This window comes from Zalophus californianus, chromosome 15 (assembly GCF_009762305.2).
Source record: "Zalophus californianus isolate mZalCal1 chromosome 15, mZalCal1.pri.v2, whole genome shotgun sequence".
In the NCBI taxonomy this organism is placed as follows: Eukaryota; Metazoa; Chordata; class Mammalia; order Carnivora; family Otariidae; genus Zalophus; species Zalophus californianus.
In genome coordinates this window covers 13,315,885-13,339,749 of record NC_045609.1, presented here as the reverse complement: position 1 = coordinate 13,339,749, position 23,865 = coordinate 13,315,885, and the positions used below count along the sequence as shown (strand labels likewise).

At 36.7% G+C, this 23,865-nt stretch overlaps 1 protein-coding gene across 5 annotated transcripts in view; it reads right to left on the bottom strand.

Moving 5' to 3' along the window:
* The window catches only part of ARID4B (AT-rich interaction domain 4B), a 139,297-nt gene that overhangs the window by 16,460 nt on the left and 98,972 nt on the right, over positions 1–23,865 (bottom strand). For 4 of the 5 annotated variants that reach the window (XR_003519195.1, XM_027590010.1, XM_027590015.1 and 1 more), the window contains exons 17-19: positions 23,278–23,532; positions 8,515–8,599; positions 5,840–6,038 (exon numbers count right to left, since the gene is read on the bottom strand). Coding sequence is in view for 4 of the 5 variants with exons in the window: in XM_027590010.1 (XP_027445811.1) it covers positions 5,840–6,038; positions 8,515–8,599; positions 23,278–23,532 (539 nt within the window). In the remaining variant the exon portion in view is untranslated. The remainder of the gene's footprint in view (positions 1–5,839; positions 6,039–8,514; positions 8,600–23,277; positions 23,533–23,865) is intronic. The other variant, XM_027590024.1, reaches the window with a different exon arrangement.

Below are 23,865 nucleotides of genomic sequence, written 5' to 3'. Positions count from 1 at the left end.
GGGGGGGCAGGAGAATATACCACTGTATACACAGTACTCACTAAGGAGAGAATATAAGAACAAGCACTATATATATAATATAGCACTAAGAAATGAGCTACAAATCAATAATATAGTTGTGAGACAGTTCATAAGAAAACCCTAGCTGAGTTTTTTCTTGTTCAGTTTTTCAAAATCCAATTGCTTTTTATAGTTACACATATAACCAGGCATGCTGTTTCCATGGCTTCTTGATTCCTCAGGCTGACCGATTCTAGAAGTAATGCTAGTGTCTCTCTCCCCATTGTAAAAGACAAAGATATAAACATGAGTATACTCAAACAGTGGTATGTGTGGTTACTTGTTAATTTCTTCCCCTCTAATTTCACTATTCCTAGAATGATACTCAGTATCACTCATCTTCTAACATTTCCATCACTGCTTTCTTATCCTTTCTGGAAGTTTTCCTCAACTTCAAACTCTGCTTCACTGAATTTTAATTTCAGTTTTTATTTCCAAGTTTTTCTTGTTCTTTGTTCCCTTTTCAGTATATCCTGTTCTTGTTTTACAGATGCTTACAGGTTCTCTGAGATTAATAATAACCAGAGATAATTAATAGTTTATGTTTGTTACCTTTACTATCTCTCTCCTCAAGGGTCATTTCTTCTGTTTGTTTTAGTTTCAATCTTTTATGCTGGAGCTTTCCTTGATTATTCACACTGAAGGATGACCTGCTAAAACTTGACTGTGTTGTGGTAGGGTTTCTTAGCAGATAAGCTTTCCATTTGGTGATTCATCAGGGATCTAGTTTACTTAGGGGATCCCTAGTACTAAAATGTGGAAGATTATTCTCTAGAGACATTTAAAATTTCTCCACAGAATTCTAACCATCACGCACTCTCTTGTTCCGTCCCCAGCCCATCTCATGCCAAAGGGATAGAATCCTAGCTGTCTGTGTTCTACACTTGAGGTGGAACTAATGTGAGGTGGACTCACATTATTTTTTTTTAATTTTATTTATTTATTTGTGGGAGAGAGAGAAGGAGAGGGAGGGAGGGAGAGAGCAGGGTGAGGGGCAGAGGGAAAAGCAGACTCCCGGCCCAGGAGGGAGCCCGATGGGGCGGGGTGGGGGTGGGGTTCCATCCCAGGACCCCGGGATCATGACCTGAGCCGAAGGCAGATGCTTAAATGACTGAACGACCCAGGTGCCCCTCACATTATTTTCTTTATATATACATGTACATATACATATGCATTCATAGCAACAATCATTTTTTAACTGGAAATAATCGGAAATGTCTTGAACTCAATCTATGGCCAAATCTAAAATAAAAAAAAAAATTTACCACAGAAAAGGGAAAATATGAAAAAGAGTATTTGAAATGTTACAAATATGCCAATGTGATGCTCACTGTTGAATTATGCACAATGGGAAAAATAAACGAAGTAACCTAATTATCTTTTTTTATCAAGAACTAATTTTTTTAAAGATTTTATTTATTTGAGAGAGAGCAAGCATGAGCAGGGGGGAGGAGCAGAGGGAGAGGGAGAAGCAGAGCTGAGCGGGGAGCCTGATGTGGGACTTGAGCCCAGGACCCTGGGATCATGACCTTGGCTGAAGGCAGATGCTTAACCGACTGAGCCACCCAGGCGCCCAATCAAGAGCTAATTAAATAAATTATGATACAGCTATTCTGTAGTATGAATGTGCTGATATAGAATGATTTATCAGTTAGACTGTACCAAGCCCTGCCCCAAGGCGGGGTTTGTAGCGTCAATGATCCCATTTATAAAAATATATTGTATATGTGTATATATGTATATATGTGTTATTTAGGGATATATATTTATTATAATATATAACATTAATATATTAATAATTATATATTACACACACACACATACATATGGTATGTTAACACTATTTCTGAAATAATATAGCAACAAAAATGGAGACAAATAGAACTGCAACAGAATGTGCAAGCCAGAAAGCAGATGAATGAGAGTCAACAGACCCAAGAAAGACAATCCTTTTCTCAAGTAAGCAGTGAATGGGGCTGAGAATGAAACTAGTTTGCCAGAGACTCGGGAATAACTGGCTATACCATGTACCTATGAAAATGAAAACTGGAGGAGGTAGCCTAACATAAGGAGCAGTAGGTGAACATTATTTGAAAAGTATTTAAGGGCGCCTGGGTGGCTCAGTCAGTTAAGCGTCTGCCTTCGGCTCATGTCCTGATCTCAGGGTCCTGGGATCGAGTCCCACATCGGTCTCCTTGCTCAGCGGGGAGCCTGCTTCTCTCTCTGCCTCTACCCCTCCCCATGGCTTGTGCTCTTTCTCTCTCTCTCAAATAAATAAAATCTTCAAAAGAAAAAGAAAAGTATTTACATTCCTAGGTCCTCACCCCCACTGCAGTTTGCTAGGTGACTACTGTCCTGGAGGTTTATTCCCTGAAGATGGTAAGACAGGGTTCCTGGCCTAGGCAATGCTAGGAACTACTGAAGGCAGAGGTACAGGTGTGGTGCTGAGCTCAGTGGGGTCAGTGAACTAAAAATGCTAAGGCGCACCTGGGTGGCTCAGTTGGTTAAGTGTTCAACTCTTGATCTTAGCTCAGGTCTTGACCTCAGGGTCATGAGTTCATGCCCTGTGTTGGGCTCCATGCTGGGTGTGGAGTCTACTTAAAAAAAAAAAAAAAAAAAAAGCTAAGAATCTTCCCTCCTCCCTTTACCATTCCTCAACTGGATCCTAGAGCACTGGAAGCCATTCTCTTACCCTCCAGTCAAGACTAGAAGACTCCTCTCTTTAGAATGCAACTAGTCTAAGAAAAAGACCTAAAGATCTGACAGTAGCCCTCTGCAAAAAACGGCCCACCCAGATTACCCTACAGTGAAACTCAAAGTTGACCTGTCCCAACAATGTGCTCAAGATTCCTAATTTGGAGAAGACAGCCAAGGAAAAAGTCCTTCATAAGGAAGAGATCAAAACAACCAAGCAGGAAAAAGCAAACTGGAAGTAAGTCACCATGCAAAAGAAGAACAAACACAATACTCTTTGGAAAGAGCAAAGACAGAAAGATAAGACACTGTACCCATCTCAAAAGAACAGAATGGTAGGAGACCGTGTGGAAAATAAAGAGCTCTTGAAAATTAAAAGCATTACAGCTGTCACTAAGCATTATAACAGTAAATTAATAGTCAATAAAAGGATCCGAAGATAAAGCTGAGAAAATTTCTAAGAAATCAGAGAAAAGGGGCACCTGGGTGGCTCAGTCAGTTAAGCATCCGACTCCTGACTTCAGCTCAGGTCATGATCTCAGGGTCCTGGGATCGAGCCCCGCATCAGACTCCCCACTCAATAGGGAGTCTACTTGTCTCCCTCTCCCTCGGCCTCTCCTCCTGATTGTGTGCTTGCACACACTCTCTCTCTCAAATAAATACAGCTTTAAAAAAAAATAATCAAAGAAAAACATAAAAGAATAACAGTCCCACCCCCAAAAAGATAAGCATATTAGAATATTAGAATATGCTATAGAAAGTACAATATTGATATAATGACTAGTCAAGAAAAACACACACACACAAAAAAGAACAGTAAAATGCAGAGGAGGAAATAATCAACAAAATAATTCAAGAAAAGAACCTCAAACTGAAAGACACACGTTTCTAGAATGAAAAGAGCCTAGGAAGAACACAAGACAGTGGATAAAAATACATCCACATAAGGCATAATCACTGTTAAAAACAAAGATTCAAGATTCCAAAGGCAGGGACAAGCACAAAAACAACAAAACAACCTAACAAAAAACCCAAGTAATAAAACAAGTCACAAAGAAAGAATGAGTAATGGGAAGAGCTCTGGAGTTCACAGAAACAACATCAGAAGAAAAAAAGACAATTGAACAATACCAATAAAACACTGAAGGAAAAACATTCAACCCAGCTAACCCATGCACAGAATAGATTTTCTCAGACATACACAGTCTCTAAAAACTTACCTTCCTTCTCACTCACTTGTTCTTAAAAAGTTACTAGAGAATATGTTCCACCACAATGAGAGTATGCTCAAGGAGGGTAAAAAAGACATGAGATGCCAAAACAAAGGAATCCCAAGGAGTACTCTGAACAGTGCTCCCTAGAATGGGATCTATCCCCAGGAATGTATCTGTATACCAGATGCAGAAGGACACCAGTCCGTACTAGCAGTGTTGTTTCCAAAGAAGGTAATACGAAGACTACTATCACTAAGATGCCTGCTGCCCCCATACAGTCTGAAGGAGTTTAAATAGCTTTAGCTTGTTTTAACAACATGTTGAACTTCTAGCTTTCCCCTCCATGTCTGCCAGGTGTTACTCTGATCAGCTGACTACATCACTTTACCCAGCAGAAACGTTTCGCTTTGACCTGCACCTGGAAGCTAGAGGTGTATTTGGTAAGCCTAGAATCAGAAAATACAGAGCAGCTTACTACTCTCATATTCCTGTTCATCACCCACTACAACTACATCAGATTTTCTGATCATGGTGAGCCCTGATATTTCCCAGAACTCCTTTATGACCCTGCCCCACTGAATTCTCTTAGAGATGCTTTTGCAAACTCTGAGAAGCTGAATATGAAATAAGAATATGGCCTACAGGACTCTATTCAGGTAACATTCTCAGGCAGCCTTCATCTGAGTGGAAATATTGCCTTTTCTCACACAGTAAGGCTTATGCTTGCTACTCAGTTTAAAAAAAACTAAACAATATGCTCTTTAGAAATATATATTTATGTTTAATATATACATATATGTTTAGCTCTAAAGAAAAGTAAAGGAATGATCACACTAAAATCTGGATATCACAGGCGCCTGGGTGGCTCAGTCATTAAGTGTCTGCCTTCAGCTCGGGTCATGACCCTGGGGTCCTGGGATCGAGCCCCACATCAGGGAGTCGGCTTCTCCCTCTCCCTTTGCCTCTCCCCCTGCTTGCGCGCGCTCTCTCTCTGTCTCGTGTGCCCACTCGCTTTCTCACTCAAATAAATAAAATCTTTAAAAAAATTTTTTTAAAAATCAGGATATTACTTACTTCTGGGGCAGAAATGCAAAATTCTTTTAAGTAAATACTGTTTGTTCACCACTATGGTAGACATACCAATGTTCACATTCGTATTATTCTTTATATTATATTTTTTGATATACTGTCTGTATGTCTGATACATCAGAATATCGTAAAGACTGAACTTAAGAATATCTACAGCATTATAAAATTAGTTCATGTAAATAACTATCTGAACTAAGAGACATAAAACAATTTCTGTCACATTCTAAATGAGTAAAAATCCAAACTCTTAAGTAATGAGAAATGTAAAATATTTTTATGAAGATACATACTTCATTTAATAGGTCATATTTCCCCCTTTCCCTGACAGTAAAATTTATTAAATCCCCTCTCCAGTCTTCCTCATTTTTATTATTTGTTATACTTTGTTCTGCCTTAAATATTAAAATGCCATCATAAAAGAGACCATAACAGATGTAATCGAGAAGCAAAGTTTAGTATTCTTTATGAAAAAAATTCAGTATATAGTCTAATATTGCATAACACAAACCATGTTTTATGTGGCAATGGAAAAGGACAGTACCTGAAAAACCCACAGTACAGTACTGTAGGGTGAATAATAAATTGTAACTAAAATTTAATGACAACTTTAGATCTACAAATAATAGAAATATTTCCAATCCTCAATCAATGGCTGATTTTATTTCAAGTAACAGACAACAAAATTATGGTCCAATTAAAAACAGTGAATTGCCTTTGTAGAATTTGACTTACAACAACTAAAAACATATAGTTGCATGCAACAGGATATTTGCTATGTTTACCTTGAAGTCCATTAAGGATGGAAGTAATTTCTATGGATTTAATATGAGCTGTATCAGAGTTTTTGGCATCGGTAAGATCCAGTTTGGATACCATTTCAGGAGATGGATTGGTCTGGAAAGGTGGTTTTGACAAGCGCCGAAGTTTACAGTTTTTAGGAGAGTATTTTTCATCTTTGTCTTTTTCTTTGTCTAATTTATTCTAGGTTAAGAAAAAAAAGTATCTCATGTTAACCATAATTTATCATGAGGCATTTATGAGTAACAATGTTAGCACTCATTTTAAATTGAAAGTTGTATTTTATATTATTAAATAATATGAAAAGAAAGAATGTAAGAAGCTTCTCAGAAACAGCCAGAAATGTTTTTCCAAAGTTTTTAACAAATGCTACAGGATAAACAAAATGTTTTTGTCTAATATTTAAATTTTAATAGCAGAGGTAAATAAGTGATCCCGTAAGGCTAACAAAACTCATACTGCTAATAACTGACATTACAAATTCTTCAAAATTAAATCCTAAAAGGCTTAAATATTCATTTAAAAAAAATTTCAACCTGGTAGTTTCAAAACTTGTAACATTTTCAATATAAAATGTGGGTTGGGAATGACAAAATTCCAAACATCTTCATTTAGCTGACAACTGGGAATAACTGTAAACAAATGATCTCTTATAAAGTGAAGTCAAGAGGCAACCTTCCTGCCTCGTTGATAAATTAACGTTTGAGGGGAAAAAACTGTCTGTTTACAACTAAAATGAGGAGAGGCTAACTAAAATACTTCCTGGAAACTGCTTTTTAAATTTGTTTTGAAAATAATTTATAGGAAAAATCATTTAGACAAGCTTCCTAAATGATGATGTAGAGCACGATGGAGCAGTAAACAACTCTGAAATCCTATTATAGAGACAGACTATAGAATCTCAGTGACTATTTTCACACTTCTCCCAAAGATGGTACACATCACTATCATGATTCTGGATGCACAGAAGGTAATTCATTACATATTACCGATGCTTTGGGGTAATGGTTCTCCAAGTGTGGTCCCTGGGCCCGCACCATGAGCATCTTATGGGAATGTGTTAGAAATGCAAACTCCTGGAACCAACCTCACATCTAGTGAATCAGAAATGCTGGGGATGGGACCAAGCCATGAGAGTTCCAACAAGTCCTCCAGATGACTGTGATAGGTGCTCAAGTGTGAGAGCCACTCACTTAAGACATGTGGGCTTAATTCTCAGAATGGACTAAAAAGTCTGATGTGCAGGTAGATGACCCCAACCTATCAATAATTAGTGCTGCTCCATTTGTCTCCTGTTGCTAGCCTTTTCACTACTTCATTATTTTATTCCAGAGATCATAATGTAACATGTATTCTGAGGGCAGAAAAGGTCCACCCTATTCAAAATTCAAATATGACTTTTAATGGCTATCAGAAGACAGATGAGACAGAGTGAGAGAGGGGTGTGCAATATCAGAATGTTATATAGGAAGATTTTTCAAAATTCACATGCCTCTTCCCTAATGACCAGGAATTGTAATATGCCCTGGGAGGGGCCAAGAACTGAATTGAGAATAAATACTTAGGAAAAAAACTCCCTAGGGAATATTCTAATACCACTTCTCCCATCCCTACCCCCTCCTCTACCTGAGAAATACTCCCTCCTAAAACTTGCTTTGTGTACAGAAACCGGCTTTTTTAACACCACTCGCACACAACTCTTCCAGTAGCTAAAAATAATGCTAAATATCCTGATTTCCATACTTGCCAATAAAGACCAAAAGTGAAGATGAAAGGGTTTTGAGAAGCCCTAGTTGAAGCTCCTGGGTTGCTACACCAAAATTTGAAGGACAGACCCAATTTTACAGTGAGAAAAGAACCACTCTGAGGGAAAGCCTGCACTATTGGGGGTCACCAGCAGGAAAGGAAACAGCTTCTCACTGTGAATACAAAGACTGAATTTCAGAAAAACTACTGAACACCTCAACTATATGTATCATTCAAAGGTAAAAAAGCCATTAAAAAGATAAAAAACATTTTGAAACCTAGTTAATGGTTGACTTTCTAATGAAACAATTAAAAGACTTAGTCTTAGAATAAGTAGGAGTAATTCTATTATGCACAACGGTAGCATTAATTTCCACACAAGCTCATTAAGAGATTCCCCATGGTACCCATCTATGGTGGGGCTAACAAGATCCTGTGAACACATTCTAAGCTCCTGCGAATAGAGTCAGATAAAGAAGAAGAGAAACAGATGAGGTGCAGAGAGGCTCTCCTCTGCCTTCAGATACCTCCCTCCTTTTCTTCCTCTGGATAGTTTACAGCCATTACACTAAGCCAGGCTCCCAGCCATACTATTTTATGGCTCCTAGGCGGCGATGAGAGGGGCAAAAAGGACTGGAATAAGTAAGTGAAACCTGGCTGGGTGGCCTTACACAATATTGGGACTCAAGAAGCCTCAAAGATCAGTTAGTGCTGCTTCCAAAAGACCTTTCCATAAGCTGACAATTTTAACTATACCCAAATCTAGCATTTGATAAATTCACTGTTCTAAGAGTACTGCTATCTCCACTAACACTAAAGCACACACACTTAATGCATCATTTTAGAGGAAAAGTTCTTTAATTAACAGATATGATGTAGCAAAATAAGCACTTTTAGCAAAATAAGCACTTACCTTTATTTTCTTCCGATGTTTTATCTTTGGCACATTTTTATCAGCAGGTCTTACTATTTTATCTGCTTTAATCCATTCGTCATATCTAAAATTAAAGGAAACTCGTATAAGTACACAAAACATCACAGAAGTAACTATGCCATATTAAAGAGAAATTCATAAATAGAATCATCACATTTTAGAACAGGAAAGGACCTTGGAGACCAGTCAGTTCAACTTCCTGGGTCAATGAATAAAGCTACCAAGGCCCAAAAAGAGAGATGAAGTGATCTGCCCAAGGACATAATGTCAGCTACCGGCTGAACCAAGACCAGAAAGATCTCTTGATGTCTAAACTAGCGCTCCTTACTCTGCTACCAAAAAATACAAATTTGTATTGTAAAGAAACCACAATATTTTCTACATTTTTTTTGTTTTACTTTGTTTTGTTTTTAAGCAGTAAGTAGTTTTTTTCCCCTAGAAATATCAGGAAGCTAAGGTAATATGCTCTAGTTTTAAATGACATTGTGTGATAGAAGAACATAATATTATAACTTACAGACAATGCAAAATCAATAGAAAAAAAAAAAACCTTCCCGTAAAATAGTAGTAGGAAAGCTTTACTCGGCCAAGTTTTTCAATATTCTGAGATGCTTCCTACATATACACACAGCTAAGGGTCAACAGCCCTGACGGCCTTTCCACTCAATGCTGACAATCTGTGTGAGTTTCACAGGGTGCAACTTACTCCTGACTGCAATAAAGCTATTTGTTTAAAGCAAAAAAGAACAGCAGTTTGTAAAAACTCAACTAGAAGAAACATTAAAAATGAATTAACCTTTTTATGTTCAAAAGTTATATACATTTATTGTGCAAAATGGAAAACTCCCTGACATTTTTAACTCCAGAACATGAACAACTGAAGATGAGCTTTTAAATTAGAATGCCCTCATTATTAGAGGTACTAAATGAAGTATAAACGCCCTAAGCCAGGAAGTAAATGACTTGGGTCATTACCTGACAAATAAATGATATTCTTGCTCTAGAGGAGGCCTGGAAAGTACGCCTGTAACAACCCCCAGGCAAAGTGCTACTGGCCAGTACACACACTGGTATTAGTAAAGCTGAGGGCACACCCCCAGGCAAGGGATTATGTCTGTATCTGCTGGAAGCTGTTGAGGGCCACAGTGATAATGAGAGAGAATGAGGAAGAATGGAATGAATTCTAGGAAAGTCTTCACATAATCCCTGCAGGCTAGTTATGTGGCCCTGGTCAAGCCAATCTCAACATCAGACTTAGTGTATTCTGTATCGAATAAGACTGTATTTAAAAAAAGAAAAATAAAAAAATAAGACTGCATAGCACATATAGTTTTCAAAAATCAAACATGGTAAGAACTTTGAAAAGTTTTAAAACAAATACTATTATTCTACTCAACACACCCCTTTTGGTACTTATACTGGTACAGTAGCACCCACCTAAATATTTATAGTACTTTTAACTTTCCCATGAATACTGAAAATTGCATTATGCTTGAGATGAAAGCAATTTAGTTCCTTCCAAAATTGGAGTGAAGGTGAAAAAAGGAACAGAAAATATCTTTGCCCTTCACAAAGTTGAATGAAAACTCCTAGAAGTTGCTCTTACTTGGATATACTTATGGAAGTCAATGCTGTGTACTTTGTTTAAAAGAAAACAAAACAAGCTTCCTATCTTCTTATGAGATAACTGAAGATAGTTCATGATGGCTATACAGAACATCAACGTAAGCTAAACAAGGATATAGTATTTTTTACCTTTCTTTACTGAAGACTGTTACGTAGTTAGTTCTGTAGTATCAGACATCTTTACTATTCAACTTGGGTTTCTGACATGAATTATATTTCAAATTAGGGCAAAATAGTAGCTTTCAACTTAAGATCATCACCACGATATTCTTTTATTTGTCTATCTTAACGTGGAACACCACATACATCAAACAAGCAAAAAAACAGTTATTGCCTCCATAGTTAAGATGTTCACTATGAGGGAGCAAGATTTCTGTATGACTCAGAGAGAATGGATATAACTTAAAAGAAACATACACATCAATAAAATAAAAGCTGCTGCCTTGGTACAGGCTGATGCCCACTGCCTAACCTCCATCAGTGTACAGATGCTATCTGGTAATCATTTTCTCTAACAGTCCTGTGAGAGGACTGGCTATCAGGAGAACTTAAAGTAGTGACTGTGGATGTGGAAAGAGCGTTGGGACCAGGCAGAAAAGAAAAAAAGACAAATTCTGGAATTAGATGAAAGGAACTACACACACTTCTAAAATATTGGAATAGTAGTACTTAAACACTATGGTTTTACTATTTTGGATGACAGTTTTGTTTTAAAATAATGAATATTCTGTATTGTTTTAGGGGATGACTTGGAAAATTCTTTAAATATGTTTCCTATTGAAGTAACACGTACATGGTAACTTAGAGTCCTATAAATATTAGCTAATATTATTACTCCTTTATTATTTGCCTTTTTCTGTTCTACTTTCTCAGTGTTTTTTGTTTGTTCGGGCATTCCCCTGTTGTGACACTATGGTCTTTTAGATTTTTTTTCTCCACCAGATTTATTCTCTATTTTTACAAAATGTAGTAACACAACATTTATATTGTTATTATAATTAATAGCCTTTAGGACTAGAACATGCCTTAAAAGTCTATCAATGAATGTATTTCACAGATTAAGAAAACTCAAACCATGAAAGTAAATTGACTTTGAGAGCAATAGGTTTGCCAAAAAAGCACCAAGTACGGAATCAGAGAAAAATGGGAAAGGGACTGCCTCTTAAAACATTCTGGTCAATACCAGAATAATGGTAGAGGGCATGGATGACAGGTCCCATCCAGAGTAAGCACAGAGAAGAGTAATAGACCAGCAGCTGGAAAAGCCACATTAAAAATGCACAACCTGTGATGAGGGAGAACTGAAAACAATGTGAGAATTTTAGTTAAGGGAGAGCTTTCAGGTTACAAATGCCCTTACCAAATAAAAGTTGAGATCGCTGACACAAACATTAACCCAGACAAATATTTCAAAACTTAATGAGGTCCTAAATGGCACTTTAGTTGTCTGATTAATCTTACAAGGAAAAAAGATTAGAGAATAAACTGAGAACTATAACTGATCACTGTATTTTATTTTATTTTTTAAAAGATTTTTATTTATTTATTTGTCAGAGAGAGCGAGCGCACAAGCAGGGGGAGCAGCAGAGGGAGAGGGAGAAGCAGGCTCCTCACTGAGCAAGGAGCCCAATGTGGGACTTGACCCCAGGACCCTGGGATCATGACCTGAGCCAAAGGCAGACGCTTAACAACAGAGCCACCCAGGCGTCCCATGATCACTACTGTATTTTAAAAGTAAGAAATGTTCCTTCCCTTTATGTAACTACTCAGAGTAACATGCAAGTGTCCCATTTTCTTTATAGAATACTTTCAAAGAACAGAAAGGAGAGATACATAAGTTCATGTGAGAGAAAAACAAAAAAACTGTGCCAAAAACAAAATAACAACAAAAAAACCCCAACAACCGCACAACATTTCCTACAGACAGTAACTTATGTAAGAAAGAGGTAGGCCAATTTAATTTTGATTTTACTCGGGCCAGATATTTAAGAAAAGGAAGCGAGATTAGTGGGTCAAGATCTCTGACTCCCTATCAAATACTAAGAATAAATACTTGAATGAAGGGAATCTAGTTCAGAACTACACGAAATTGATGCTGTTCATCCTATATAAACTTTGACTTTTAATACAGTATATTCAATATATATTAAAAAGAGACCATTTACTATAGGCATAATAAGAAAGTAATCAATGAAGATAGAAAATGAGAAAATTCAGCTCAAATCCAAATATCCTGAACACCATAAAAATTGAAATTACTGGAAGTGGCTAAGAGCAGAAAATTGCAGCTAAGAAACAGAATACCATAAACTCGTTCTCAATTTCTCCTTAGGGTACCATATTAAGATATCCATTAATCCTTCAAAATACATTCTTAAAGAATATAAGAATCTTAATAACTAAATGCAATACATTTTTTTTTTATTTGAAAATGTTTCTAGTCCTTTTCTCAGACATCCTCAAATACACAAGGCATGCTATCCTTCCCTCAGCTACAATAGTCAGGGGCGCTCCAATATTCTCGATTCTGCTTTAAGTACCATGGAGGGAATCAACACATATTTGGATGGGGTCTCTCCACTGCATAGGAAGAACACTTCTTAACAGATATTTTGGGTTAACAGGTCTTCAGACTTCAGAGAAACCACTTTTTCTCACTAAATACCTAGATTTCTATTCAAGGTTAGCGGGCCTGTTGCTGTCAGTTGTCATGTTTAGTGATCATGTAGTCGGAGAACTAGGAGAGAAATGTAAGCTGAGCAGTGGGCCTACAAACAAAATGACTTACAGCTTTGGATCCAAGCGATGAAAGAGTTCTGAGAATGTTTGAAGAAAACCAAGTAGTTTGGATTATTGATAAAAACTGTCCTGCCTTTAACTGGACATTACCTTTAGAAATTATGATCACAAGCCAGTAACTGGCCTCTTTGTAACAAAAGGAAATACAGTTTGCCAGGGCACAATAAAAACATTACTGAATTCTTCCATTTAAAAACAAATACTGAGGGGCGCCTGGGTGGCTCAGTCGGTTGGGCATCTGCCTTTGGCTCAGGCTGTAGTCCCGGGATCCTGGGATAGAGCCCCACATGGGCCTCCCTGCTCAGCAGGGAGCCTGCTTCTCCCTCTCTCCCTACTCCCCCGCTTGTGTGTGCGTGTGCACTCTCTCACTCGTTTGCTCTCTCTCAAATAAATAAATAAAATCTTTAAGAATAAATAAATAAAAACAAATACTGAAAAACTAAGAAAAACAAGTATTGGGGCGCCTGGGTGGCTCAGTTGGTTAAGCAACTGCCTTCGGCTCAGGTCATGATCCTGGAGTCCCGGGATCGAGTCCCGCATCGGGCTCCCTGCTCGGCAGAGAGTCTGCTTCTCCCTCTGACCTTCCCCTCTCTCATGCTCTCTCTCTCTCTCTCATTCTCTCTCTCAAATAAATAAATAAAATCTTTAAAAAAAAAAAAAGAAAAACAAGTATTAAAATACTGAATTAAAAAAACAAATACTAAATTAGAAAATTAAGTCTGTTAGTAATTAGAGCATACTTTTTCAATGATCAATAAATCCACTGTAATTAATGGATAAAATCTAGACAAGTATCTCATCAGATATTTAACTAAAGTATTAAGGAAAATATTTTCAAAGTATATATATGGCATACCTGAGAATATCTCTATTGAGATCATCTAATATTCAACTAATGGAACAAACATGAAAGAACAGATGCATGAGCAACTCATTTAACTTATAAACGTCTGCTCCCTGAGCTATATAAAATGAAGGAGCTGGACCAGATGATCCCTAAAGTAAAAAATTACATGAAACTCCGTGACTAAAAGTATGCATGAAGACTTATTCATTTGATAAATACCTCTTAGGTACTATTTGTGTGACAAATTCTGCACTAGGCACTGAGTATTCAGGAATGAAAGCAGCATGGCTCCTTCCCACAAGGAGCTTACCATGTAACAGAGAAGACGACACTAAGCAGTAATTACAAAATTAACAATACAAACCTTCTGAACTTTCTGAAAGCAGCAGCCACATAGATATTTGAATTTTTAAATGTGTTGAATTAAAATATTCATACAAAGCTAGAAGGAACCATTCAGAGACCGTAACATACTTGCTCTCACCAGAGAAAAACAGAGAAAAACAGCTTTCTGATTTTTGTTTGGATGTGTTGGCAAATCATCTAAGAAATCATTTAGCAATGATAAAAACGGAAAAGAATGTTAGTCAACCAGGTAAGAAACCAAAATGGTTCTGTTGCCCAAATCAATTCAGATTCTGGTTCTTCTTAAACCCAACCAAACCACTTTCAAAGAAATATTATCAGTGTGCTTTAATACATACCCCAAAGACATAACCTTAGAGATTTAAAAAAATAATAATTACATGCAGAATAAAAATATTTAAAAAATAATTTCATAAGCAAAACCAAGTGACATATTAAAAAGCTATTTGAAATATGTATACAAATTATAAAAAATACAAAATCTAAGAACCATTAATTTAGAATATTGAAATCATCTGTATTTTGTTTTCTGTAAGGATTAGACTCATTTAATAAGAGCTAAACAATACGTACTTTATATCTTGTCTATCTGTATAAAAAGTTAATATATGTCATATAACTAACTCAGATTTTAAAAACCTAACATCTAAAGTGGAAATTTAGGCTATCTTAGCAAGGAAAGAAATTTTTCCCCCTCTTTAAAGTAAAAAAATATAGGAAAAAAAAAAGTATGACACTGTAATAGGAAAAAAGACCAAGTCATATGAAAAGTAACAAGTTATTAAATTATAAACTTTATAAGCCATTTTATCAATATTTGCCCACTTCATTGAATTTTCTATAATAATCTGAATTTACACATATAATTTTAATCTGAAAGAATATCTAAAGCAAAATTTATAAAAGACCCACTGAACATAATTTAATGCCTTCTGTCATGTTCTTAAGATGTAATGAAACAAAAATAAAAGCATTATATTATTGAAAAAATAAAATTCTAAGCATGTCATTAACATTTTGTATTTCCACTTCATATAACACTTAATATTAAATCCACATTAAAAGACACAGGAATGGTGTTCAGCATAATTAAAAATATAACAGAATGACAATAACTTGGATATTATAGCATAATCATATTTAATATTTGACACAAGCAGCCCAAGAGCACGGTATAGTAATTTATATCAATTGGTTTTCCCGCAGAGTTTAACTTTGTAAAATGAAACAAAGGTGTAGGTCTTTAGGCAGAGGTAATATGTAATGTTAAGAACACATCACAGAGCATTGTACCAGGCTCATTTATAGAGATCACTGCAAATGGTTAACAACTGCGGCATTCACTGTATTTTGTGACGCAGATACTGACTTTTAAAAGTACCCGAAAAGTTTACTTTATTAACACTTGATAAGTTTAGGGGACAGTATTTATGCACAGTTAGACAAATATACTGATGGACCTACCCATCTACAAAACCACCAAATGAACAGGTCCACATTCACGTTTTACATTAAATGTACCTGCCAAGTCTACAAAAACTACTGAATGGAACAGGTTCAATTTAGTAAACACTCTAAGTAAACACAAAGAAAGAAAGCCCATCTGAATGCAAAAATACCCGAGTTACTAATCTTTTTTCAGGAAGGAAATATTTATATTCACTTGCACTGAAAAACCAGTCGACTCAAAAGTCATATTTTTAAAGTAGAAATTATTATGTTCACTTTATTCACTGCTTTAATTGTCTCTACAGGTAGGACTGTCTGATACAAAGCATCTTCATACTGCACAAGAATTTTTCACATGAGTGGTAACACGGTCCTTTGACTGCCATAGTACTTTTTAATTTAGTATGTTTTCCATTCTAAAAAAGTGAATAAGCTGGGAGACTGTGACGGAGGGTTGGGGAAGTTGAGAGCTTTGAAATCATGACAGTGAGGTATAAAGAAAAAATGAATGGCACACAGGAGGAAAAACATGCAAAGGGAATTGAAAGTCTTGGTTAAAAAGACAGGGGCAATGTGTCCTCCCCGCCCTCTAAAACAAGTTTGCAGATATTCAGTTAGAAACCACTGTCAAATGGTCTTCATTTATAGTTCTTTAACTTCCGTACTATAGCAATAAAGCAGAAAAGTTCCTAGAGTACTTTGCTTTTCTTTCTATCATTACCAGAATAATCATTTCAAAGCACAGGAAGAGAACAACTCTGTACTCTTTTATCAACATTCCTAAGACCAACAACGGCTTACACAATCAAAGTATGACAAGGATCAGATTACATGGAAGTAAAAGAAAAAAAAAAGTAAGGCTGTAGAACATTCTGCAGACAGAAGGAATAGAGAAATTAAGCTGAAGTGACATAAAAATTCTTAAAGGGACAAAAGGAGACAGAGCAGAAGGAAAGTCACAGAGCAGGAGTATTTCCAATCAGATTCATTCTAGTCTCTCACCCTCAACCCCATTTTGGTTACTAATTAGGAGATGGGCTCCTCATATGACAAAAAGAGATCATAAAAAAGAACTGACTACCATATTTACATATAAAAATTCACTCAAAATGGGTCAAAAACTTAGGTATTAGAGCTAGAAGAAATTCTTAAAAGAAAACACGGGGAGGGCGCCTGGGTGGCTCAGTTGGTTAAGCGACTGCCTTCGGCTCAGGTCATGATCCTGGAGTCCCGGGATCGAGTCCCACATTGGGCTCCCTGCTCAGCAGGGAGTCTGCTTCTCCCTCTGACCCTCTTCCCTCTCGTGCTCTCTATCTCTCATTCTCTCTCTCTCAAATAAATAAATAAAAATCTTAAAAAAAAAAAAGAAAACATGGGGAAATTTTCACAACACTGGATTTGGCGGTATTTTCTAGGATATACCACCAAAAGCATGGACAACAAAGAAAAAAAAATCGATGAATTTGGACTTTATCAAAAATTAAAACTATTGTACATCAAGACACTATCAAGAGAGTGAAAAGACAATTCTGCGGGTTCACAGAATGGGAGAAACTATCCGCAAATTATATATTTGAGAAAGGATTAACATACAGAACACATAAATAACTCCTACCCCTCAACAACAACAGAAACAACTCAAAAACGGGCAAAGGGCTTGAATGGACATTTCCCCAAGGAAGACATACAAATAGGCAATAAGTACACGAAAAGATGCTCAACATCACTAGTCATTATAAACATGCAAATCAAAACCAAATGAGGTACCCACTAGGTTAGCTATAATAAATATTTTTTAAAAACAGAAAATAACAAATGTTGGTGAGGGTATGGAGAAACCAGAATCCCGAGACAATTCTGGCAAGAATGTAAAATGGTGTAGCCTTTGTGGAAAACAGCTGGACAGTTCCTCAGAGAGTTAAAGAGTTACCCCATATAAAAGCATCAAGAGGCTCCAGTGAGAGCCAGGCCACAGCCGTGCCAATCCCCCATCAGTCTCTATATTCTATAGGTGTCATTTTTATAGACCAGTCCCTTTTATTTAGATTTTAACTTCTGTTCTACTTCTATTATGTTGCTGGGAGGTCCAATTTAGTTCAGTATTTGTTTCCTACTTACCATATGCAGGCATGCATTTTTCTAGATGTGGTAAGGGATACTAAAAGAATGAATATGGAAGTGGGATTTTTTCATGTTTTAAAGTTAAATGTACTTTTGTATTGGAAAGTAATGTGGTCCTAATGTTTTAGAAAACTTGAACAATTAAAAAAAAAAAATTGCCCACAGTCCTAGGTGTAAGTTATATCCCAGAAGGTCAAATCCCTTTGGCTCCAAAAAATAATTTGGAAAAATTCAGTATCAGAAAAGTGACTCAAATTAGGACTGAAAAAATAGGAATGGAATGTAAAAGAAGTTAAAATGGGTATCAGAAGGATAAAAGAAGAGCACGACTACACAGAAGAAAACACAAGAAGAAACAAAAGAGGATAACTGAGGGAGGGTAGAAAAGGAAAACAAACCGGGAAAACAGTTGTCGCCGTCGCAGCCAGAACGCAAGTGAAAACTCTCATGGAAGGAGCGACCAGCTGGGTCAAATACCACTAATGAGACAAGTAACAAGAGATCAAGAAGGAAGGATGCAATTCAGCTGTGACAGGGAGGTGTGACAGGGGCAAAGGCCTTAGTGGAGCGGGTTTACATAGAACAACCGGAGAGAAACTGGGTGACAGGTGTGAACTCATAGTTTTGCTGGATGGAAATGAAGCAAAGAAATAGCACAGTAGTAAAAGCAGGCAAAGCTCAAGTGAGTTTTGAGATGGGAGAAACATCTGCAGGTCCAGGGGCGCCTGGGTGGCTCAGTCTGTTAAGCGGCTGCCTTTGGCTCAGGTCATGAACCCAGGGTCCTGGGATCGAGCCCCGCATCGGGCTCCCTGCTCAGCGGAAAGCCTGCTTCTCCCTCTCCCACTCCCCCGTCTCTCTCTCTGTCAAATAAAAAAAATAATAAATTAAATAAATAAATAAAATAATAATAATAACTGCAGGTCCAGACGTGGATGCTTCAAAACGGAGCGAGAAACTGACAAAAGAGAGGCAAAAAGGGAAAATTTCTGGGCCCATGTCTCTGACTTAGGAGAGAAGGCACGACAATTAGAAGAATGGCTTGAGATAGTAGCATGCCTGTTTTCATAGATGACTAAAGAGGAAGAGGCAGAGAGTGTGGCAGCAGGTGCACGTATAAGAAGGCAGATGTGGAAAGTCTGCAAAATTCTCTCCTCACTTCAATTTTTCAATGAGGTTATAAAGTAAGGTCACCAACTGAAAATGAGGATGGGGAAGAGATGCTGGGCATTTGAAGAGAGATAAGAAACAGTATGAAACAGTCTTCTGAGAAAGAAGGAGAGTGAATGGAGGAGAGACGTATCGTGGCCACTTGAAGTTCACAGTCATGAATTTAAAAGAAGTGAGCGTGGTTGTTTGCTTTCTCCAGACAGGATCAGCTGCACAGATGCAGGCCAGGAGTAACAGCATGAGAATTAAGCAGCGTTCCAGTGGTTTTGTCAAGGAAGGAATACAAAGCAACACAAGAGCAACAGAAAAGCATGTGGGTCAAAAGAAATGATTATAAGGAGTGACTGAAGGTAAGCAACACAAAAGGAGGGCTGAGAGCCTCGGGAGGGAGAGTGTTTGTAAATCCTGGTGGGGTAATTCCCTTGCCTGGACAATCAATTCCTTAATAGGGACCACTTCTTTTTACCTTCAGTCCCAGCATGGTATTTTGCACATGATACTGAACTTCTGTATGACAAATTAAGGAACAGATGTTTGTTAAAAAGCAGCTGAATGTTAGCACAAAGTGGGTTTGAAGCCATTTGTGGAAACTTTTGACTAGTTTCCCCCACCCCTATTCCCTCAAAGGAGGAGGCGATTTGCTTAGAGAGGTAAAATATTTTTTTAAATGAAATGCATTTTTATTGCAAGTAAAATATTTAAGTATAATTTATCTTATTTTCAGTTTCCTATAACTTATAACATGGAATTGAACTAACTTGCTACTTAGGAGTTTTACAGTTGAAATTTCAGTGTTGCTTTTCCCTTTCTCTTTTACTTGGAGATATCTTTTTAATGTAGTTGATGAATCTCAATATTAAAAAAATCTCAAGTCAAATTCCCAACCCCTTGATTATGGAAAGCCAAACTAGAAATGGGAGAAAAATGAATCAGCCTCAATACATAACCGAATACTGGTGTATTTTAAATCCCAAGCCAAGCGGTCTAGACAGCTGTAATACACTTAGCTGTATCACTGAACGGGGGGATACACACAACACGTGCAACAGAGATTATAGCAGTGGAATTTCAAAGTGTAGCTTTATTTTCAAAAATCACTCCCACGTTTATGGCATGACTTAGAAACTTGAGAATGAAAGGGATCAATTAGCTAATGGTACTAAAAACTTCTATAAAATATTAACATCACTATGAGAAAACAAACAGAAAGGCTACTATTAAAAATTACTAAAGTATGATTATAATTTTTAAAAACATATGAGCTATGTTTTTTAAAAGACTGAAAGAGAACATACTACAATATTAATAATTGTCTTTCTACTTTTATATATTTCACCATTTTTCTAGATTGAATGCTATTTTTAGGAGAGTTAAAAACAATTTATAAAAGAAGCACTGACTTTTCTCCAAGCACGTGACAATCTAGCCAAGTCTACGTGTATCGGACAATAGTCTGATATACGACCACCTCATCTGAAAAATTCTGTAGCAGTATTATACCATTTAAAAGCCAGTATGTGGTTTAAGATCCAGAGTTCTGGCTGTTTTCCATAAAATTGGATGTAAGCCTTTTTTTTTCCATTCTGGTAGTAAAAAACAAACTGGCCCAAACACTATCCTCTGTGTAGCAAAAATTAACATTTTCAATTGTGAAATAGGAGTACAAATAAAAATATCAACATAAAGGTTTACACAGCACTTTAGAAAAAAAGGAAAAATGTAGAAAGTACCAGAAAAACAGTATTTTTTAAACTAAGACAGATACTCTTATTTTCTTTAAGAAAAATTTCTTCACTGGAAAGTGACCTTTCAGGATCAAACAAAACTCACATAAATAGTTCCATATAAAATTTCCTAAATTGCTATAATAATAAATGACTTCCACTGAAGAGACAAAACTATTTTCATGAACTTTCGTGCATAAATCTTCATTTCTAATTTCACGTCTCTTAAGTGTAAATTCAAAGATCAAGCTGAAGATCACCGGAATAATAGGAAACTTGTTGTAGAACTGGTGAGCATTTGTTGCGGTCCCCATTAGATTAGCTTCAGAGAGAAATAGGAGTACTGTTCTACTGACTCAAAGAAAATTAACTGCTGATCTACAGAAGTACAGTTCTCTCTATGATGCTGGAGTGTGGAGAGATCCACTCTACAGGTCTTCATCAAGTTGGTTAGTTTTCTTCTTTTGAAAGTTCAGACCATACAAACGCTTGAGGTGTGAGGAGTAGATGGCATCCTTCTCAGTAACTTAAGCTTGTCTTGTTGAACTAGGTCTCATTTTCTTTTCTCTATTATTAAAAACTTGAAGGCCTCAATTCAAAGTCTTTCCTTACCCTATGCAACCCCCCAGCAGTTTCAAAGCGAAAATACCGACATTCTCTTTCTACCCTCTAAAATCCAAGTGTTCCTAGGATAAGATAACTCTCGCCTTTAGTCCATCTTTTCTTAACAAACATAGAGTTGTGTATCTTCCTTGCAGAATAATTTCATGAATGTCTCAATTCTTTCACCTACTAGGCCTCCTCTCTGTTTAATGAGATAATAGAAAATAATCAAGCCCCGATAATACTGCAAGTTGGAGAACACCTAAATTCTACCGATCACAAAATTTAAAGCATTTAATAAAGGCCACTAGAAAAACTGCCTCATTATATAAACCAGCAGAATAACTAGGATTGAAGAACTCAAGGAGAGGTAAAAGATGATGTGGCTCTTATCTATCCTGTGGGTGTTCCTCAGTAATTATCAATTTTTCCTGATTCCGTTTTTTTCCCCTCCTAATTTTAAGCTAATATATTCAACATTTACAGTTACATCCTAGGCATAAAGGGAATTCCTTCTGTATTTATATTAATAAGATCATTTAGTAAGATCAAAATGATTAAATATCAAAGACTGGGCAAAATATTCTTACAGCAACTATATCTGAGATCTCAAGTATCTTCCTTTGAGCATGATCAGTAACAGCCAGCCCTTCAGGTGACAAAAATCATGCACACAGAGGTAGCGTAAGAGCCAACAAACAAAAGGGTAAATTACACATGATGTTGAGACTGATTCTCTGGAAAAGCTCATGTTTCAGGACAACACTTAGGATATAACAGCGTTCTTAAAATCCAAAACTTTATCTTGCTTGTCAGAAATAATAAAGAACGGGTCCCAAACAAAACTTCTGGACATTTCCTGATGACTTAAATTGTTATTTTCTTCCAAGCTTCAGAATGGATCAGAATTATACTTTTTTCTAAATAAGAAAGGTAATCAGATTAGCCACGCTTCCTAGAGCTTCCTATTGCCACAACAGGACGACACAAAATGGACTTTTAAGAAACAGAGACGACAGTTTTGTTTTAAGAAATAGCATTTGAGATGATGTTTTCTTAGTAACTTTCCAAATCACAGAATACAATTTAAATAAAAAGCATGGGAACTATATTCCTTCTTGAAGACCCTACGCACACCTTGAAACCCACCGCTTGAAACTTACATGGTGAACTTTTCAAGGGCAACAACCCTATCATTGGCTGTATTTCAAATATAATATCAAATATTCCAAAATGAATTCAGTTTTCCTTAAAAGATCCTCTAAATGACCAGACCCTAAAACGGGCTTGCCAATTTTGGATAAAAGTCAAATACAAAATCTCTGGATAAACCAAAGAAAACTTGTGTTAGAAAAGAACTTAAGTCATTGACCACAACCTAAAGCCAAACCTTAGTCTTGCCTTTCATCCCCCTAGGGTTAGCAGCAGTCAGAAAGTGCACTCTATTTTAGTCAAGCAGACTTGCTTACACTTCCACCGTATTGTCTCAAATAGACAAATTTCTGAGGCTTCTGAAGAAGGCTGTAACGCAAGAGCTGTTAATGAGGAAATAAAGGCCCTCTGAAAATGGCTAAAGCTTCTTAAGAAATCACAACCTTAAAATCCCTGCCTACTGAGGGAAAGAAGTATGATGACTTGAGATTACAAGGAAGAGGTTATCGTGGCAATGTAGTTGAAAACGCAAGAGAGCAAGAAGCCTAGTAGTAACCTGCAGCCATCAAGAAGCTCCAAAGTCTTTTGAACTTGAAAAAAGACTGTTCTATCATTTCACCAATGTTGCCTCTGTTAATCTACATGTATAGCATAAAAATCAACGGGACAGATTTCAGTTTTCTAGACACTAGGGATATCTTGTAAGTATTAAAAACAGTTAAGTAGGAAGTCACTATGTGAGGCATTTACATGCTAAAATCTACATATTTTTTACTATGACCTCAATTAGAATACTGACAGGTCTGCAATTCGTTAATTCAATTTTAAAGTAGAAAATTATTTTACAAGTGTTTTTAGGTAGTAATCACTAGCTAAAACTCAAGTTACCTCACATTCCATCCGCAGTAATGCACCAAGTAAAGGACCTCTCCACCTTCGACATCAGAATCTTTAATACTAGCTTCATACATTTTTTGATTTTTCCCTCGTCCATACCGCACTTGGACTTTCATGCCTGGTGGATAGCATTCAAACTCCTCTTCCTCATTGTTGTCCTCATCCTCTTCCTCCTCTTCCTCCTCCTCCTCCTCCTCCTCTTCTGCTTCTTCATCATCTTCCTCTTCCTCTTTATTCGTTTCATCTCTTGAAAGGTTTAAAAAATTGCAGTTAATAAAAGACACCTCATAAGCTTTTCAGTTCCAAACCACATAAAATGATAAAAATCGTGGCTGTGACTGCTCCGGGAACAGCAGGTTCCATGTGTATGAAATTCTGAGTTTCAACGTAACGTTAAAAACTAAAACTGTATAAGATGACCATGGTTACAGAAAGATAAATTTAGAGAAAATGAAGATTGAAAAATGCATCAAAGGAAAAATTTCCAGCAGCCAGAACAGAAGTTGTATCAGAAACTAGTAAGGTCGACTGTAACAACTGTTTCAGGTTTTATTATGAATATGTTTTATACAAAAGTGT